Below are 16268 nucleotides of genomic sequence, written 5' to 3'. Positions count from 1 at the left end.
TGTTTGTCTCACTGTAAATTTTAATCGTAAAGTTATATACAGAGTGAGTCAGAAGTATTATTATAAACTTCGTGTTCTTGTTCCAGAATCAAAAGTAAGAAAAAATGTTCCTAGAAACATGGGGTCGCAAATGTTTCATTTTCGAAATAATAGCCAAAAATAAGTTTCAAGGAATGACTTTATGTCAAAGTGAATCCAGCTTCCAGCAAAGATTTTCAATTAACGTTTGGGCAGGAATTGTTGGCGACATGCTTATTGGTCCACACATGCATCCATCGTGTCTAAGAGGACCTTCATATCGGCGATTCTTAAGAAGACACTTGCCACGTCTCCTTGAAGATGTACCACTGAATACAAGAAGACAAATGTGGTTTATGCACGACGGAGCCCCAGAACACTTCTCCCGTCGCGTCAGATATCAACTTAATGAACGGTACCCTCAGCCATGGATTGGGCGTGGTGGCCCAGTAGCATGGCCACCGAGGTCACCGGACCTGACTCCATTGGACTTTTATCTGTGTGGTCACTTGAAGTCCGTCGTTTATGCAAAACCCATAAACAATAAAGACGACCTATGGGAACGTGTGCAGAATGCATGCCAGATGATTCGAGGAAACCCTGGTGTGTACGAACGAATTCGTCAGTCTTGTGTACGTCGTGCTCGGGCATGTGTGGAAAATGGAGGAGCAACCTTTGAGCATCTGTTATAAAGAAACATCCCTGTCCTTGTACTTGGCAATAGATGCATACACTAAAACTTATTTTTGGCTATTATTTGGAAAATGAAACATTTGCGACCCCATGTTCATAGGAACATTTCTTCTTACTTTTGATCCAGGAACACTCACACGAAGTTTGTAAACATACTTCTGACTCACTTTGTATATTATAGGTATAATTTTCAGTGTATACAACACCACCACCACAAATCAAAATCAACACAACCAAAACACCAGCTGCCAGTGTCATCACTAACACTAACATCAGAATCACTGGTAATCGCGTTTAAAAACTTGTAAATGATGTGTTTAGTGCCCGGAAAGTCCACTGCGTTTTTACGTTCTGCAAAAACAAAGGATTTATTCCATGTGTATACTAACTAAAGAAAGTTCCTAAATTAAATAAAAATGACAATTAGCGTTTAATACATTTCTGAGTCACTTGAGGACTTCTAATAAAACAAAATCGGAGCTGAATTCTATGCACGGCTAAGTTGATGATATTCACTCATAGACAAGTATTGCTGAAATAAATATAACGTTTGTGAATTCAAATACAAAATTCTCCATATATTTTTATTTAATGATTGTGTTGTATTAAGACAAATAATAACACTGGACAACAATGTTTCGGTAACATGGATGAAATATGTTTTCATATTGTATGTTTTGCACAAAATTCAAATAGGACCTTGAAAATTTTCCATCACGTACAATTTGTGTGTTATGTTGTCTGAACGTCTACCAAATGAGGAATTTCTTGATTCTATAGGGATTTTTTTGCAGGTTGGCTACACTGGCAGTCTCCCATAACCTCACTTTAAGTGTGAGTTTTGAAGTTTAAGCACATGCTATTGTAATGACATTAATGGCCTTATGAAAGAAATAGGAGTCATTTATGATCCAAAAGAATGGCGACTATTTATAGATTCGTCAAAGTTCAGCTTAAAGGCTGTGCTGTTACACAATGGAAATGAAAAAGTTTCAGTTCCATTAGCACATTCTGTAGGCCTAAAAGAATCCTATGAAAATGTTGAAAGAATCATCAAAAGTGTGAAGTACGAGGAACACAAGGGGCAGCTATGCGGTGATTTTAAAGTTATAACTCGGTGTCCAAGCGGAATTCACTAAATACTGCTGTTTCCTCTGAATGTGGGACAATAGAGCGAGAGAGAGGCACTATGAAACGAAAGACTGGCCGGGAAGAAATTAATTAATTCCGGGAAAAATAATATCAAGTTCAAGCCTTTGGTTGACCCACAAAATGTTCTCTCACCACCACTTCATATTAAACTAGGACTTATCAAAAATTTTGTTAAAGGAATGGACAAGAAAGGAGACGGATTCAAATATCTGAGGATAATTTTTCCCAATCTTAGTGATGCCAAGTTGAAAGAAGGAATTTTTTCGGGCCTCAGATCAGAAAACTGTTGGACGATGGAAATTTTGAAGCCAGACTTTCTGCTAAAGAACTCGCAGCGTAGAAATCTTTTGTATCTGTGGTGAAAGGTTTCCTCGGAAAGCGAAAGGAAGAAAACTACCAGCAGCTTTGTAAATAAACCCATAAAAATGACATTAGTAGTAGGCTAAACTTTGTACTGCATACGCAAACGAGAAAAAGTAAAAGTTGTCGCATCAATAAACTCTTACGTGTTAGGTGTTTTTCAAGGTCACATTTGAAATCAGCGCCCCAAAATTAGTAAAGGACACTGAAAATTGTCCATGTTAACGAAAAAAAGCGAAAAATTGTTGCCCTGTGTAATCAAAATTAAAGACTTACATTAATGTGAAACCTTTGCACATTTGCGATATTTGTAGAAAGTTTTTTAATCTAACCTAACTCAAACCAGCTTAACCCAAATATATGTTTTTTTTTCTTGTTTACGTAGTGCACAAGAACCTTATCAATGAAGTTCAACAGATTATGTATAAGGATTTTTACGAACGAAGGAAGGAAATAGTTATTGCAAGGCAGAAGTAGGAATAGAGATTGACTTGAAAATTAACAAGCTCAATATGGGCAAAAGAAACTCCGAGAATAGAGGAGGGGCCAAGGAAGTGGCCTAATTACGAATTAACTGCTACAGAAAAGAGTTCTTGGGCGGGGCAAAATTTTCACTGTGACGAATCTGTTCCCAACATTTCAACACAGAACCAGAGTAGCACAATGAATGCAATATTAGGTTCTATAATTTATTACGTTATAATTCGGCCTGGGAGCCAATTGTCCTAAACTTTTTAGTGGTTTTTTTCCGGAAATGCCGGGATAGTACGTCAAATCAGTCAGCAGCCGCTTCCTTCCATATCCTTTCCAATTCAATATAAACCAGTAAATTTACCATCCGACTCTACCAACCGCTTCGCTAAATAGAACATGAACGTATAAAGACATATCACGTTATCCTAAATTAAATATAATAGCATTCCATTATTCAAGGTCATTTCACTTATAGAATTCATAAGACCTCAGAATGTAGACCAAAAGACAAAAGACAGATTAAATAACCCCTCACTGCCTATTTCTGCATTTACTTCTTTCTGATTAACAATATCTGAAATAAATTAAGCCCATGAGGCTGAAAGTCATCGTATAAATAGCAGACAACAATACTTGCTGAAGTGATATTGTTTAAGTCTTGGCAGCGAGGATGCAGACTGTATGCTGCCACCACAGAATGTCCCAAAAATATATACACAATAAAGACATTTTAATAAATTAGCGAATCTAGTGTAGGTGTTCAAAACGACCACCTTTAGCTTCGTGGCACAGTTGACTACGGTAAGTAACTGACTGAGAAGAAGCCAAGAAAATGCCGTTGTACATTTATCTTTTTGGTACATTCTGTATGCGAACTCATTACTCTGCATTGAACTTCTCTTCGTGCCAAATATAAGCCAGTTTTTGTCTCTTTCACTAATTTGCTCCTTGGACACCGTCCAGGGTAACTTAATAACTTACATCACTTGATTGGGGCTTCACGAAGCAATGCCATACGTCAATGTAACAAGGTCAGTTATAGTAATTTCATTCGGTCGTGATTGGTCTAGAAATTAATTCAGATGGGATACGTATGTGCTAGAGCAGGGGTTGGGAACCTTTTCATGTTGGAAGGCCGCAATTAATTTAGCTGTAAACAAATAAGGCCGCATTCAAGAAACTTCAATTAGATATACTTAAAAATGTACATTATTTTGTAAAAATCTAACTACTATGTACTTAATAATTTCAAAAATGAAAACTATTTGTTAATTTTAAAGTTAACTAATCTTTTAATGACTTTGTTGTGTCTGCTTTTTGTTGGGAAGCATTTGAATGTTTGGTTGCAGCATGGAGGTCTACAGTTTCAGTTGATCCTTTAGATGGGTATCCGTCATTTGTGACCTTAAGGGCGTCTTGAAAAATGTATTAATAAAAATAAAAGGATTTGTTCTCTAAAATTTGGATTCAGTCAAAAGGCCGCAGGTTCCCCACCCCTCTGCTAGTGTATTACGACTTCATTAAAAATATAAGAGTAGCTAACCAAGTCTTTCAAAATATGATGAAATTAATGGCTCTATTTGGAAAAATGTAACAATGAAAAATCATATTTAAATCTCGGAAATGTTTCTACATGCCCTGTAAAGTAGAATTAACAATACGATGATAATTTTATTTATTATTTTTCATAGGTGTGAAACGTATTCTAGTATAATAGCAGAGATATAAATATGTTGAACCCAGGTTTAGGACTAATTCTACAAGGGGTCCAACAGAGTAGGTTTTCGTCCTTGCACTAACCTCATAACGTAAGCAGATGTTACTTCCGAACGTTTGATAAAAATTATTTGGCCGATCATAAAATCCAACAGAATAATTATACACAAGAAGCTGAGTGTGTCTGATAAGTGTAGAAGAGAATTTTTGGATCTAAGAAGAAGTAACATGACAATGAATACAATTATATACTAAGGAGCGTCTTTTTTGTAGTTTACATTCATGAATACTGTTACGACGATCAAATGAGATAAGATGTCATGGGTGAAAGACGTTTGCGCGAGAAGTGAGAAAAGATGAAAATTCGTGTTAAAAATTTCAAAGGATGAGTTTGTATGGATGCTACAAGCAAAAGTTGAAGAATGCTATTAAATGCATCCTAAGGAAACTATGTGACAAGAAACAGATTGAATTCAACACACTCTAAATACATGTTTTGTGAACATGGCAGTAAGATTTCGGAGTACGTAACATATATAATTTCGACTAGACAACCAACTATGAAGTTTTTAGGGACTTAGCCTTGTAGTCTATACAATTCAAAACGTGAATAGCAAGCTGTAATCGAGTTACCCCCAGCTTAAATTAAGACAGTAGGCTGATTACGTTACTGAGCCGAACTGGACGTGAACTGCGACAGAATAATCTCTGCCCCTGTCGGGAACTGAATCAAGGCCTTCGAACTTTGGACTACTTAACTGCTAACTGATGTATCTTGGCCCCTTCCAAGTCATTTATAATTCAGTATTCACTCCCCTCTCCACCTCCTCCTCCTTTAGAGAAACACAATTCCTCAAAAGTTTATTTATCATCAACCAAGACACACTCCTTAAGTAACATATCCACTTAATAACATCTAGTAGTGCCACAAAAACTAACAACATTAAAAAAGTTTCAGTACTCAAAACATTTTATTATAAACGCTCAATATTTTTTTAAAAAATTGTATCAGTTTACGAATAAGATTGTTCGGAATTCTTGTATTTTATAAACACGATTGCAATAACTATGTAGAAACATCTAACCTGAAGATAGACGCATACGACCGAAACATTCAGTTTCATACGCACTTAAGAAATGTATGTAAAAAGTGACGATCAAATAAATACTAAATGTCTAAACATCACACACCTGGAAGCTGCACTACAGAACTAATCATCAAACAAACCACAGATAATTAAATAAACAATACTTTACATTAGGCCGCTACGTTATTCTCACTATGCTTCTGGTGTAATTATTCACAACCACCACTTAATTTTCGCCGTTATGTACACTTACAGTTAATACAGGGACATTAAATAAGCCAGAAAATATGTTATTAGTTTTGAATGTGTATTTCGGATAAGATAAAGCGAATACAAAGTGAATGTCAGTCGAGGTTGAACTACCATCTACCAACTAGTTGAAGAATCTCAACATTTGAGAATTGGTAACATATGTTTTTATATACTTAGAGGTCGTTAAAACAACTGAATAACTATCATCTATGTATAATGCTAACCGTTTTTAGTTTGCCGCTACAGTTAGAGTTTCAATAAGCAAATGGTTATATTGCTTTTTAAATATTATGAACTAAAATTCAAATATTTTTTTTTAAATTATAGGTTCCATTATTATTGTGTTGTTTTTACGTTTTGTTCATTCTTTACAAAATTAAAATTGTCGTAAAATGTAAAATAATTGTCTTCAATATATAAAGCATGTAATCTGAACTCTAAAATTTGTAAATTTGTAACAGCATTGTTTACATCCGTTGTGTTTTTGTGTGTCATTGGCGATAGCTTTAAAACCAATTATAACTTTGTTCTGTAGTAAATGGCTAGTATGTAGGCTACCATATTACTTTTTTTTCCCTTTTATATACAAAACGTTTGCCTGCGGTTACAGAAACTCATTTAATGCATTTCCATGTTGACATTTCCACGAATTTAGTCATGCAATTACAGCTGATGTAACATGCTGTTAACAGAAATCACCTGGTTCAAAATGGAGCACAAACGTTCATTACCACGGCTTTGTTCTTAGTCACTTTGATACTGATCACATTTTCACACAATATTTATCGAATTTGTGTTTTAATATTATCCTTTCATACAAACCCGTGCCTCATAGAGACCCAGGAACCTCAATTATTGAGGCCACGTTGATAAATATGATTAGTGTTTGGATGGATGATTGTTATAGCAGGGTGAGCCGCCATTTTGGGGCGTCATTTGTCCTGCAAGTTTAAGGTCAGCGGGCTCCCGGCTGTCAGTCTAGATGGAACAGGTCCTCCAATATAATTTCCCGTAGGGATTTTCGGCTTTACAGTAATATAAAACTCGGGTTCTCCTCACTTAATGGGAATAACTTATAGTCCTTTGCACTGCATCAAACTGCATAATTTAATATTTCTCAATACGTCCAACATCATAAACTCCACAATTATCGTCCATCTCCTTTTACTATGTTTACATCACGTGATTTCTCGTTGTGCGCGAGAGAAGGGTTTTTTGTACCTTTCAAAAACTGAAGCACAGATGTGCAGGTCACGACAATGAAGAAGATAGAGGAGACAGAATAGGAAAACAATTGTTGTTTCTATAGAGGTGTTGTTCTGAAGGAAGTAAACAATTTCATGAGGATCTTCGTGCAAGATTGGTACATAGCACGTATGAGAAAAATGAAAAATGCCCAAAAAGTTAGAGTCGTAATACCTTAGAACACAAAACCACTTGGAATACCTAGGCGGAGGTAGGGGGAAATAATATTAAAATTTATATTAAAAAAGAGCATAATTGTATTCAATCTATTACTCTGGGTAAAGATAGCAGAATCTTGCAAAAACAGTAATACAATTTCGGATCCCATGGGAGGCGGGGAATTAATTGACTACCTCAGCGACAAGTAGCTTCTCAAAGACAACTCTGTTCTTAAGTTAGTTCAATTCTATAGAGTTTTTACGTAACGTACAAATTATCCGGGATAATTGTCTCCTGAGACCAATACAGAGACTAATCTGAAGAGGGTTTTTCGAGTTACAATTAATTCTTAATACTGGGATCACATCGGCCTCAAGACTGACCCACTATTTAAATCGCTTTTTCAGTTATATTGGATTAAACTCGAAAAAAAAAACGTTGAAGAAAGCTGTCGTGATATACCAGAGATAGGGATTAGCTCTATCGATTGAGCCCAACAGAATAGGAATACCTGAAGACGGAGATAGAGTCCCATCTCCGAAACGTCGTTCAATTTTATGATTTTATTAGACGATGGATAACATCCAAAAAAAAAATTATTTAAATAACTCACCATCGTCACAAACTTTTCGATTTGAGATACCGTAATTGACTGCTCAGAATTTCGATAAGTAATTGAGCAATACGCACGAAGTACCTCCTTCAGAACATTCGGCCGTCGAGTTGAGATTAGAACCCGAGACTCCTCGGATAAAATGTGACAATGATATCTCCTATTGCGGGAGAGCAGCTGTGATAACATCGCTTTCTCACGCATCAAGTCCATGCGGACTTGGAAGAATTGTGTTCTGCAGACGAGTTCTCCTGACGAATTAGTGCCATCATCGCCAATTGGTCGTCCATCTGGCTGTCTCCGGAGTTCGGCACTAAATTGTCGGTGACAGGTATTACGACAGTGTTTCTCAACCGGTGTGCCACATTTTTTTAAAATCAAATGCATTTCCACAAAAACATGGCTGCGATGAAAAACTAATTATTTATTCTACCAGAGAAATGTTAACTCTCGGTGACGTCCTTTAGTTTATTCCATCGGCTGAATATATTGTGCAAAATTATGACAAGATGATTATAAATAACAGTTTGAAGAAGAATTTGAAAGACCCAGCCATGGTCAAAATTTAAAATTATATTCCATCGTTTGTCTGACCTGAGAAAAGCAACTGATAGTTGTATTCTACACCGAAATTTGAAACCAAAACGCGTGTTAGTCACAGCACCAAACCATTAAACAAGGAGATCGATGAATTCTCAATTCACAGAACATGAATAATTTCTAAAATGAAAGTTTTATAACGTTTTACAAACAGTCGAAAGTATTTAAAAGAATGGATGTCGCTCGCAGAAAGCGAGGCTGCGATTATCAAATTATGCTCGGAGGTATTTTAAACGTAAATGCCTTTCTACAATTTTGACCGCAGTGATATTGGCACTGAAGCGAGTTTTGTTCAACTGTTTTGTCATCTTATCGGTTTATACGGCAGATTCCTTATCACGTTCCTGTTTAAATATTTTTCATATATCATAAGATCTCCAAGTCTGTTACATACGCTCTATTTTATCTTAATTCAGTTAATTTGTGTCGATTTCGATTTCTTTACTATCTCCGCTTCACTTTCAGCGAGTGACTTAGTAGGGATACCATCCTCAGAAACCTTAAGTGCACTTCTTACACACTGAATGACGAGATATGTAACAAATGGCCGCTTATTATTGGCTCGCGGACTGACAGCCTCATGATGAATGTTCAGGAATGCATCACCCGGTTTCTACAGCGACTGCTCTCAGTGTTGTGAATGGATCTATGTTCGTCTCACAGTTATTGAAGACGTCGGAGGGTAGACAAATAACCATTTCTCATCACCAGCGGTTTCTAAAGATATAACATAAATTCAAGTATCCTTGCTTCTACTAACTAACGTCTCAGTTAACTAAGCTGGGCGCAAAAATATAAAGTAAAAATAATATTATAAACACAATATATACACGTACGTACTAATGTCGATTTCATGTTTTTTGTTTATTACAGAATTTTTTATTTACTCAATATGTAATTTTATTGAAATTAATGTACTTTTAGAAAAATGCCAAAATGTTTGGGTTCCGTTATCTGTGGGATATACGATCACTTTCATGCCGAATAATTGAGGTCTTAATGTATTATGGTAACTGACTGCCCATTAATATGTTTAAAATGCCTACTACTGGGCCCTAATCTAAGCCAGATGAATCAACTCCAAATCTTCACACCATATTTTGTTGAGGTCTATTCTAGTATTGCATTTCCATCTAGACTATGCCTCCCAAATGGTTTCTTTCCTTCAGGTATTCCAATTAAGAAGTTAAATATTTCTCATCTCTTCCTTGCTTTCTACATATCCTATCTCATCCTGTTTTACTCAGTCACTATACTCATATTTTATAAAAACCCTCATTATAAAATATCTTTTAGGGACCGATTACCATTGCAGAAAAAAATTGATTCTCCAGGTCGACATTGAGTGGAGGATTGATGTTACGTTATTTTAAAAATTTCATTAGTAACTGCACTTAGAAGAATTTCAGACTAAATAAATATAACCACAGAATTACAAAAGGCAAAGTGTGAGGTCAAACAGTGAATAAATTCAACCTCTAGAACTGCAGTAATTCTTAATACAAGTAAAATATCCATCCCTTAAACAAAACTTGCGTCCTATTTTATGCAAACAATTCGAGTACCATTTTGAGCGATGTCTGTTCTTGTCCGCCATCTTACGAGCTTAGAGCAGTGCAGGTTATGGGAGTGACACAATCAGGTGTGGCAGCTCGTACCTTATATTTATTCGTGTGGGACGCCTCTACCAACAAAGTGTGCTATAGAATTTCCAAATTGTAGCTCACTTTAAATATCGTCAGTTACAAGTAACAAGAACTCGGTAACCACAGAAAATTACGTTACTACCTAGAGATTTTTTCATTTTAATGGCACGTAAATGGTGTAAGACGTGAGCTTATCTTTTGTACATTTTTACTGCTGCATATTTATACCCTGTAATAGGTCTTAATTAAAAATTAAAAGTAGTAAATTATCTACTATAAATTGATGCACAAAATATTTTAACACTTTCTTTACAATTTTGACTGAATATTATTTTCTTCCCGTTTTGACAGAGAAAAGTGTACGTCGTCTGGCAAGCTGTCTCGACCACTTTTCTCGCATCGCCACGCCCATCGACTTCCTGGATGGCATAGCCACGAGGCTAGAACTAAAAACGTATTATTTTTCGAATTATAAAAACATATTCTTGAAATGACTCGTTACTTCATGTACATGTCATATTCAAGTACAGATATAAGAGTGTATATACGTTCAATATACCTAAATTATGAAAACATTTCAATTAATATTTTAATTAGTCCACTACCCCGAATATGCTAACTGACGAGACGACACTGATAAATTGTTATTCTACATAAACGAATACATTTTACAAGACAAATTACGATTAAACGTGATATTTGTAACGTGAAACATGGAGTGAGTGTGAAAATTAGTTCCGATCAAATATTATGAAACAATGGCTGATCTATCTGCTCGGTCAGTTGCCTTGACAGTTGCTAAAACAGTCATGTTCTATAGTTCTCAGACATTCGAACGGGCAGAATAACACAAGTGGAAGTATCAGCTGATGAGAACAAACGACTATATGAAACATTCACTGTTCCGACGGAGGGCAACTACATTGGAAAGATTTGTTTGTCAGAAGAAAGCAAAGAAATAGGGACAAGTGTTCGGTCTTGGGTAAAGAACTTCACCACATGTAAATTAGGGTTTTCAGTATGTAGTACATTTACATGGCAGGCTATACATCGACTTCTTTTGAACCTGCAAATAAATGGTTAGCTTGAAGAATCAAGGGATGGCAGAATGAATATATTTTCACTCGTAACAGTAGTACATGTATTAGACACTTCTACAGTAAAGAACTGGTTTGAAAAAATATATATGCCTTTGGGAAATAGAATTGGTTACAGACTTAAGTGAAATTCTTATTTTCTTTTATTCATTCTTATAGAGATTAAATGTTAAAAGAAATTACTGTTGTTTGCATCACAACAAAGAAAGCAAACGTATCTGACCACATGGCTTCATTATATATTACTAAATTCAAAACGTCTTTTATAAAACATAATTAACAGATCGTACGGATTCTGATATTTTTTAACCATTTAACAAGTCTGCAGACTCACTTTTTGTAATCCAAATTTTACAACATATGTTCCTACGCCAGGGCATTACAGAGTAGCAGTATGGCAAAGCTTGGCACGATATTAGGTTAAGATAGACCTGTAAAGGGGGATATGCAAAGGAATTTCATTAATTCCACTATCTGGAATGCTGCCAATGCCGCTAACTTTCACATCTAAAGCTTTCTCTGAGTCTGCCAGGTTAAGTCTGCATGTTGCATCGACTACCCCTATCAAAATAGGGCAAATAATTCAACGACCTCAAACATTGTACGTGAGACCTGATCTATTTACTCATATAACTGAAATCTGGAGTAGACAAGTAACTTCGTCTCTAATTTACGTGCTCATGGCTTTGCAAACTCCACTTGTTAGGCGTTCTTTACGCTGCAGGGTCAGCGAAGAACACCTTATGAGCCCCAAGAAAAATTTCAGGTTCTCAAGACAATAAGTATGAAGTTGTCTTTTGGGATGTTTCGCCGTGAAGTCTTATAGAAATTGCCCATCCTTTCATAAGTGCGTATTGACTCCATCATCATGGCGATGAGTCGCCTGATGATAGAAGCAGTACGCAGCTTTGAAACGTCGCTCAATTTACATAGCGTCTTCACAGTAAGCGCCTGTTTGTTTGTTTCTATCTGTCGTTTTCAAAACAATGTGACCAGAAGTCCAATTATTGCACCCACTTCTACGCAACAATGGGGTCCATGGTTTACGAGCATAACGTGTCTCCATTCTCGAACAATACTTCCCATCAAAATGGTTTGTGAAGCATTACCCGTATTCGTATTCCTACAAAGAACTATCCAATTTAACAACAATAAATCGACTGGTAACAAAGCTGTTTTCTGATAAAGCAACGCGGAACGTATGAGAATTTTCTTGGTCGATTAATTTATTTGTTCGAAGTAAATAAGAGGGACCGAAGATCTCAAATTGATGAGGTGACGGCCTACAAATGCTTTACTGCAACAATTACTTGGTGGGCGTATTCTTTGGGGTGACCTTTGGCCATCGCAGTCTCCGGGCCTCATTTCGTCAGACTTCTTTCTGCGGGAATTTCCCAAAGAAACTTTTTTTAATAACCAACGAAGCTTGGAAGAAGTAAAACCCAACAATATACAGCCTGTTGGCAACAACGACCCCGAAACACTCAGTAAAGTCGTATGAATCACCCTCAAAGGGGCATACACTTGTCTTCGAGGAGATAAAGAAAAATTTGAACATCTACCAGTTCTTTCTAATTTCTTTGTCTTGTTACACTATGTCACTAAAACTCTGAAATGTTTTGTGTTTGGGTTGCGTTTTAAATGGACGCACTGCAGGTCACTAGCGTAGAGGTCCCAAACCGCAATTAGAGAAACAGTAAGTTTGTTTCTTTAGATCTGACAATAAATATTAACGAAGTAAGTTTAGCGGCATTACTGGTGTTGATCAAAAGTTAAATTGGTAGCCATGTGAGATTAAATGCCAGTGGTAGTAAAATTATAGTCTGACTTGGATGGATGATCGATCAATCGACTGCACCTCGCGTCACCGTTATTAACTTTTTTTTAATTAACGACAATTCTTAACAAAACTTTATACTTCTATATAAAATATTCTCCGAAACGTCGGTATTTCTTGCCATTCTAACATGGTGTGGGTCGAGAAGAATTGTGTTCCTTATCTTTAAAAGCGATTCCTGATTCTGGATTATAAACTGGCAAGCGTATAAAACGACACGGCAATGACTCGTTTTAAAGTACCTTTCCAATATCTGCCTGGATGAACAGAGAGACCACCAAAGCCACAGTACAACAGGAATTTAGACCGAAAATCTAAACTAAGACCTTCAGAATACGACGCAATAATGCTAAGCTCTCAACCGCGACATTCCAAAGAGAAAACTATGGGGTAATCCAAATATTTCAGAGAGTATATCTCACACTGTAAAGCATGTCAGTCTGATCAGCTCTAAAGATGTCTTTCCTGCCCGGACATTTGGAATTTCTAGCAAATTACTGCAATTCAGAAGCAGGAAATTGAGGAAAATCGATACGGGGATATTTCTCCCAAAATCTGCGCTATTATTGGCAAATACTCGATACCAGTTGCAATCACAAGCGGGATACATTTTGCCCGCTGTTTCATAATGTCTTTCCTTAATTCTACTCCAATTACAATTATGTACAGACAAATATGGCTTAAAACGAGACCTTATCCCTTCTCAAGATCCCGCACCTGTCACATAGCTATAATATCACTAAAGTAAGCCCTCATTAACCGTAGACTCTGAATCCATCACTTCTCATAACCATCATTTAAACTTTAAGACCACTCAATCCATATCCATCGAAGATTTTATTTGTCGGTTAAATTATTTTATCATCCGACGTTCGTAAATATGACTTAAAGAGTATTTAGTCACTTCGCGCATTTTCTTGTATAGTTTTTGCGTTAAAAAGTGGTAATATCTGCGCAGTCAATTAAGAAATCTAGGAGGCCATGAGTAGTAACGGTTGTGGAAACAAAATTGAAAATTAAATTATTGCTGATTTTGAAGTCGGAAAACGAGAGGTCAATATCTAACGTAAACTGCAAATACCGCATACAACATTACAACAGTAGTACGATTTGAGGTTCTAACGGCGGTGAGTCTGAAGATGGCTGTCTTCTGGGTTGTTGCGCCGAAATCGCCCTAATGATGGAGGCAGTAAGGACCTCTGAAACGTTAGTAAACTTCTTCCAGACTACACGACGCAACAACCCAGAAGACAGCCTTGTTGAACATTAAGAACAGTTGTAGCTGCTCATATAAAGTTGCTGAGAAATTCTCTTTTGTTTAATTCTATCCATATTGATAAAACTTTTAAACTAAATTACCTTTACTGCGTTTTACTTTTCACGGTGCGAATTTAGTAAAATTCAACTAGCAGATTATTTCTGTCACAATTACAATACAGTTCCAAAGATTGACCTTGTTTTGTTTCGTGTTAATTGCTGTGCATAATGTTTTATGACATTTTTGTTCAAAAAGCTTCGTAACTTAGTTTTATATAAATTTAAACGTAACAGCTTTGCATGATATACATAAGATTTAAACAAAAAGATACAAAAAGGCAGTGAACAAACAATAAAAGTAAAAATGAATTGTATTAGAGATGTTGGTAAGCGTTGGTAGCGCTCGATGCAATGCTGGTGTTTCCAGTATCGACCTAACATCGCCCACGAACTGTGACACCAAATCTGAGACACTAAGCCCTGCATTACCACGCATGGGACGACGGGAAAATTTATCTTGCTTGCGTTAAGGGGGCCGAAAGCAGCCTATTTTCAAACATCCTGCCTTGGTACTAGGCTGGTGTATCAAAATTTGTCGGATGAATTTTCTGATCTGCTTCGATCTAATAACTACTATTTCATATAAATATCCAATAAAAATATTTGTTTAATCGCGCATAAAGATTTTTACACAGCATAATATAAATTTAAATAAAAAGTGATACTTCTGAGTTTTGTAATCTTTCTAATTCGTCCCTTCTTGCGCAAAATCCTTTTTAAGAATGTCGTCATAGCATATCTATATGATAATTCTGTGCTAAAAGCCATTTACCTGGTTACAAATCTCATTGCTCTGAAAGTATAAATTTTGAGTTTTCGTATTAGTGTCTCGGAATGGACGTATGTAACCGAAAACAAAAATATGCTTGTAGATATCAAGTATTAGTCAAACGTTTACCGTAAACAAGGGAAAAATATACGAGGATACATTATGAATCTATACTGCCATTATAATTACAATCAAATAAAAAGAACGAGATATACCAGGTATGCGAAATCACAAATATCATATTTGGAAAAAAATTGAGTATGCCTACAACCTTAATTTCTTTACAGTACGAATTAATAACACTAAAGCACTTAATTTATCACGTTACATGTCCAGCCTGTTTTAACTAACTTCATTTAATCAGAAGACATCTAACAGACAAAGTTCCTTGCGCAGATTGACAAGATATTCTTACTTGAATTTTAGATTTATTACTAATTGCGTCACTGTTTAAACTTAACATTTTAAAACTGAAAGCCCATTTCTATAAAAAAAAAACTAAGCGATTTTCCGTTAGCAAACTTCAAAATCTTAAAACCTATAATATTGTGCCAAATATTTATTTGTAAGCACTAAAAGACCGTCTTACTTACCATGAGACCGGCGCGGTCTGCCACCGAGTCTTTATCGACGCCGGTGATGAAGATCCCCAGGTTATACTCAACGCCACCACGAATCATCAGGCCCAGGCTCTGGCCTGGTTCGATGCTCAGCTCCACCTGCGAGCACCCACACATGTCACTCAACTATTCGTATTAGTGAGGGTTGCTGTAAGAGCACGACGTGGTCTAAGACTGCTGCTAGCAACCGCTTCTTTGTTGTAAGTTAGAATCTGTGTCAAATTTTAAATTGAACATTAAAAATATTCATATCATTTTACACAACGTAATCGATTTCCCAAACAAAGTTTCCTTCATTAAATAAATCAAGAAATAAGCAAAAGACATCAGCCGGGAAATAATATATAACTTAAAGGTCAATATTATAAATAACTAAGTTATTTGTACTAATGAAAATTCTTCATTAGTACAGTAAACGTAAAGTTGGAGATTCACTCTAACATCATGTCTCTTCTTTTCATTACGCGGACGTGGTTCAAATACAATATTTGCAGACACTTCGAAGTTTCAAATCACGCAAAAGTAACAAGTTGTTTTTTTTCGTGATAGCGCCTTTGAAATATGTTAAAAATTCATTACTGCTAGTATCAAACATGCATTGAAAAAAGATAT

General features: G+C 36.0%; 1 protein-coding gene across 10 annotated transcripts in view; it reads right to left on the bottom strand.

The window, feature by feature from the left end:
- dysc (whirlin protein dyschronic) overlaps positions 1 to 16268 on the bottom strand; it is a 250246-nt gene that overhangs the window by 123267 nt on the left and 110711 nt on the right. For all 10 annotated transcript variants that reach the window (XM_087353900.1, XM_087353899.1, XM_087353902.1 and 7 more), the window contains exon 5: positions 15630 to 15755. In XM_087353900.1, the coding sequence (XP_087210026.1) occupies positions 15630 to 15755 (126 nt within the window). The remainder of the gene's footprint in view (positions 1 to 15629; positions 15756 to 16268) is intronic.

The sequence above is a fragment of the Zootermopsis nevadensis genome, unplaced genomic scaffold (assembly GCF_977971745.1).
Source record: "Zootermopsis nevadensis isolate Lab colony 2312 unplaced genomic scaffold, Znev_1.0 Znev_ptg000022l, whole genome shotgun sequence".
Classification (NCBI taxonomy): domain Eukaryota; kingdom Metazoa; phylum Arthropoda; class Insecta; order Blattodea; family Termopsidae; genus Zootermopsis; species Zootermopsis nevadensis.
The sequence above is the reverse complement of the archived record's forward strand: the minus strand, read 5'-3'. Positions and strand labels throughout refer to the sequence as shown.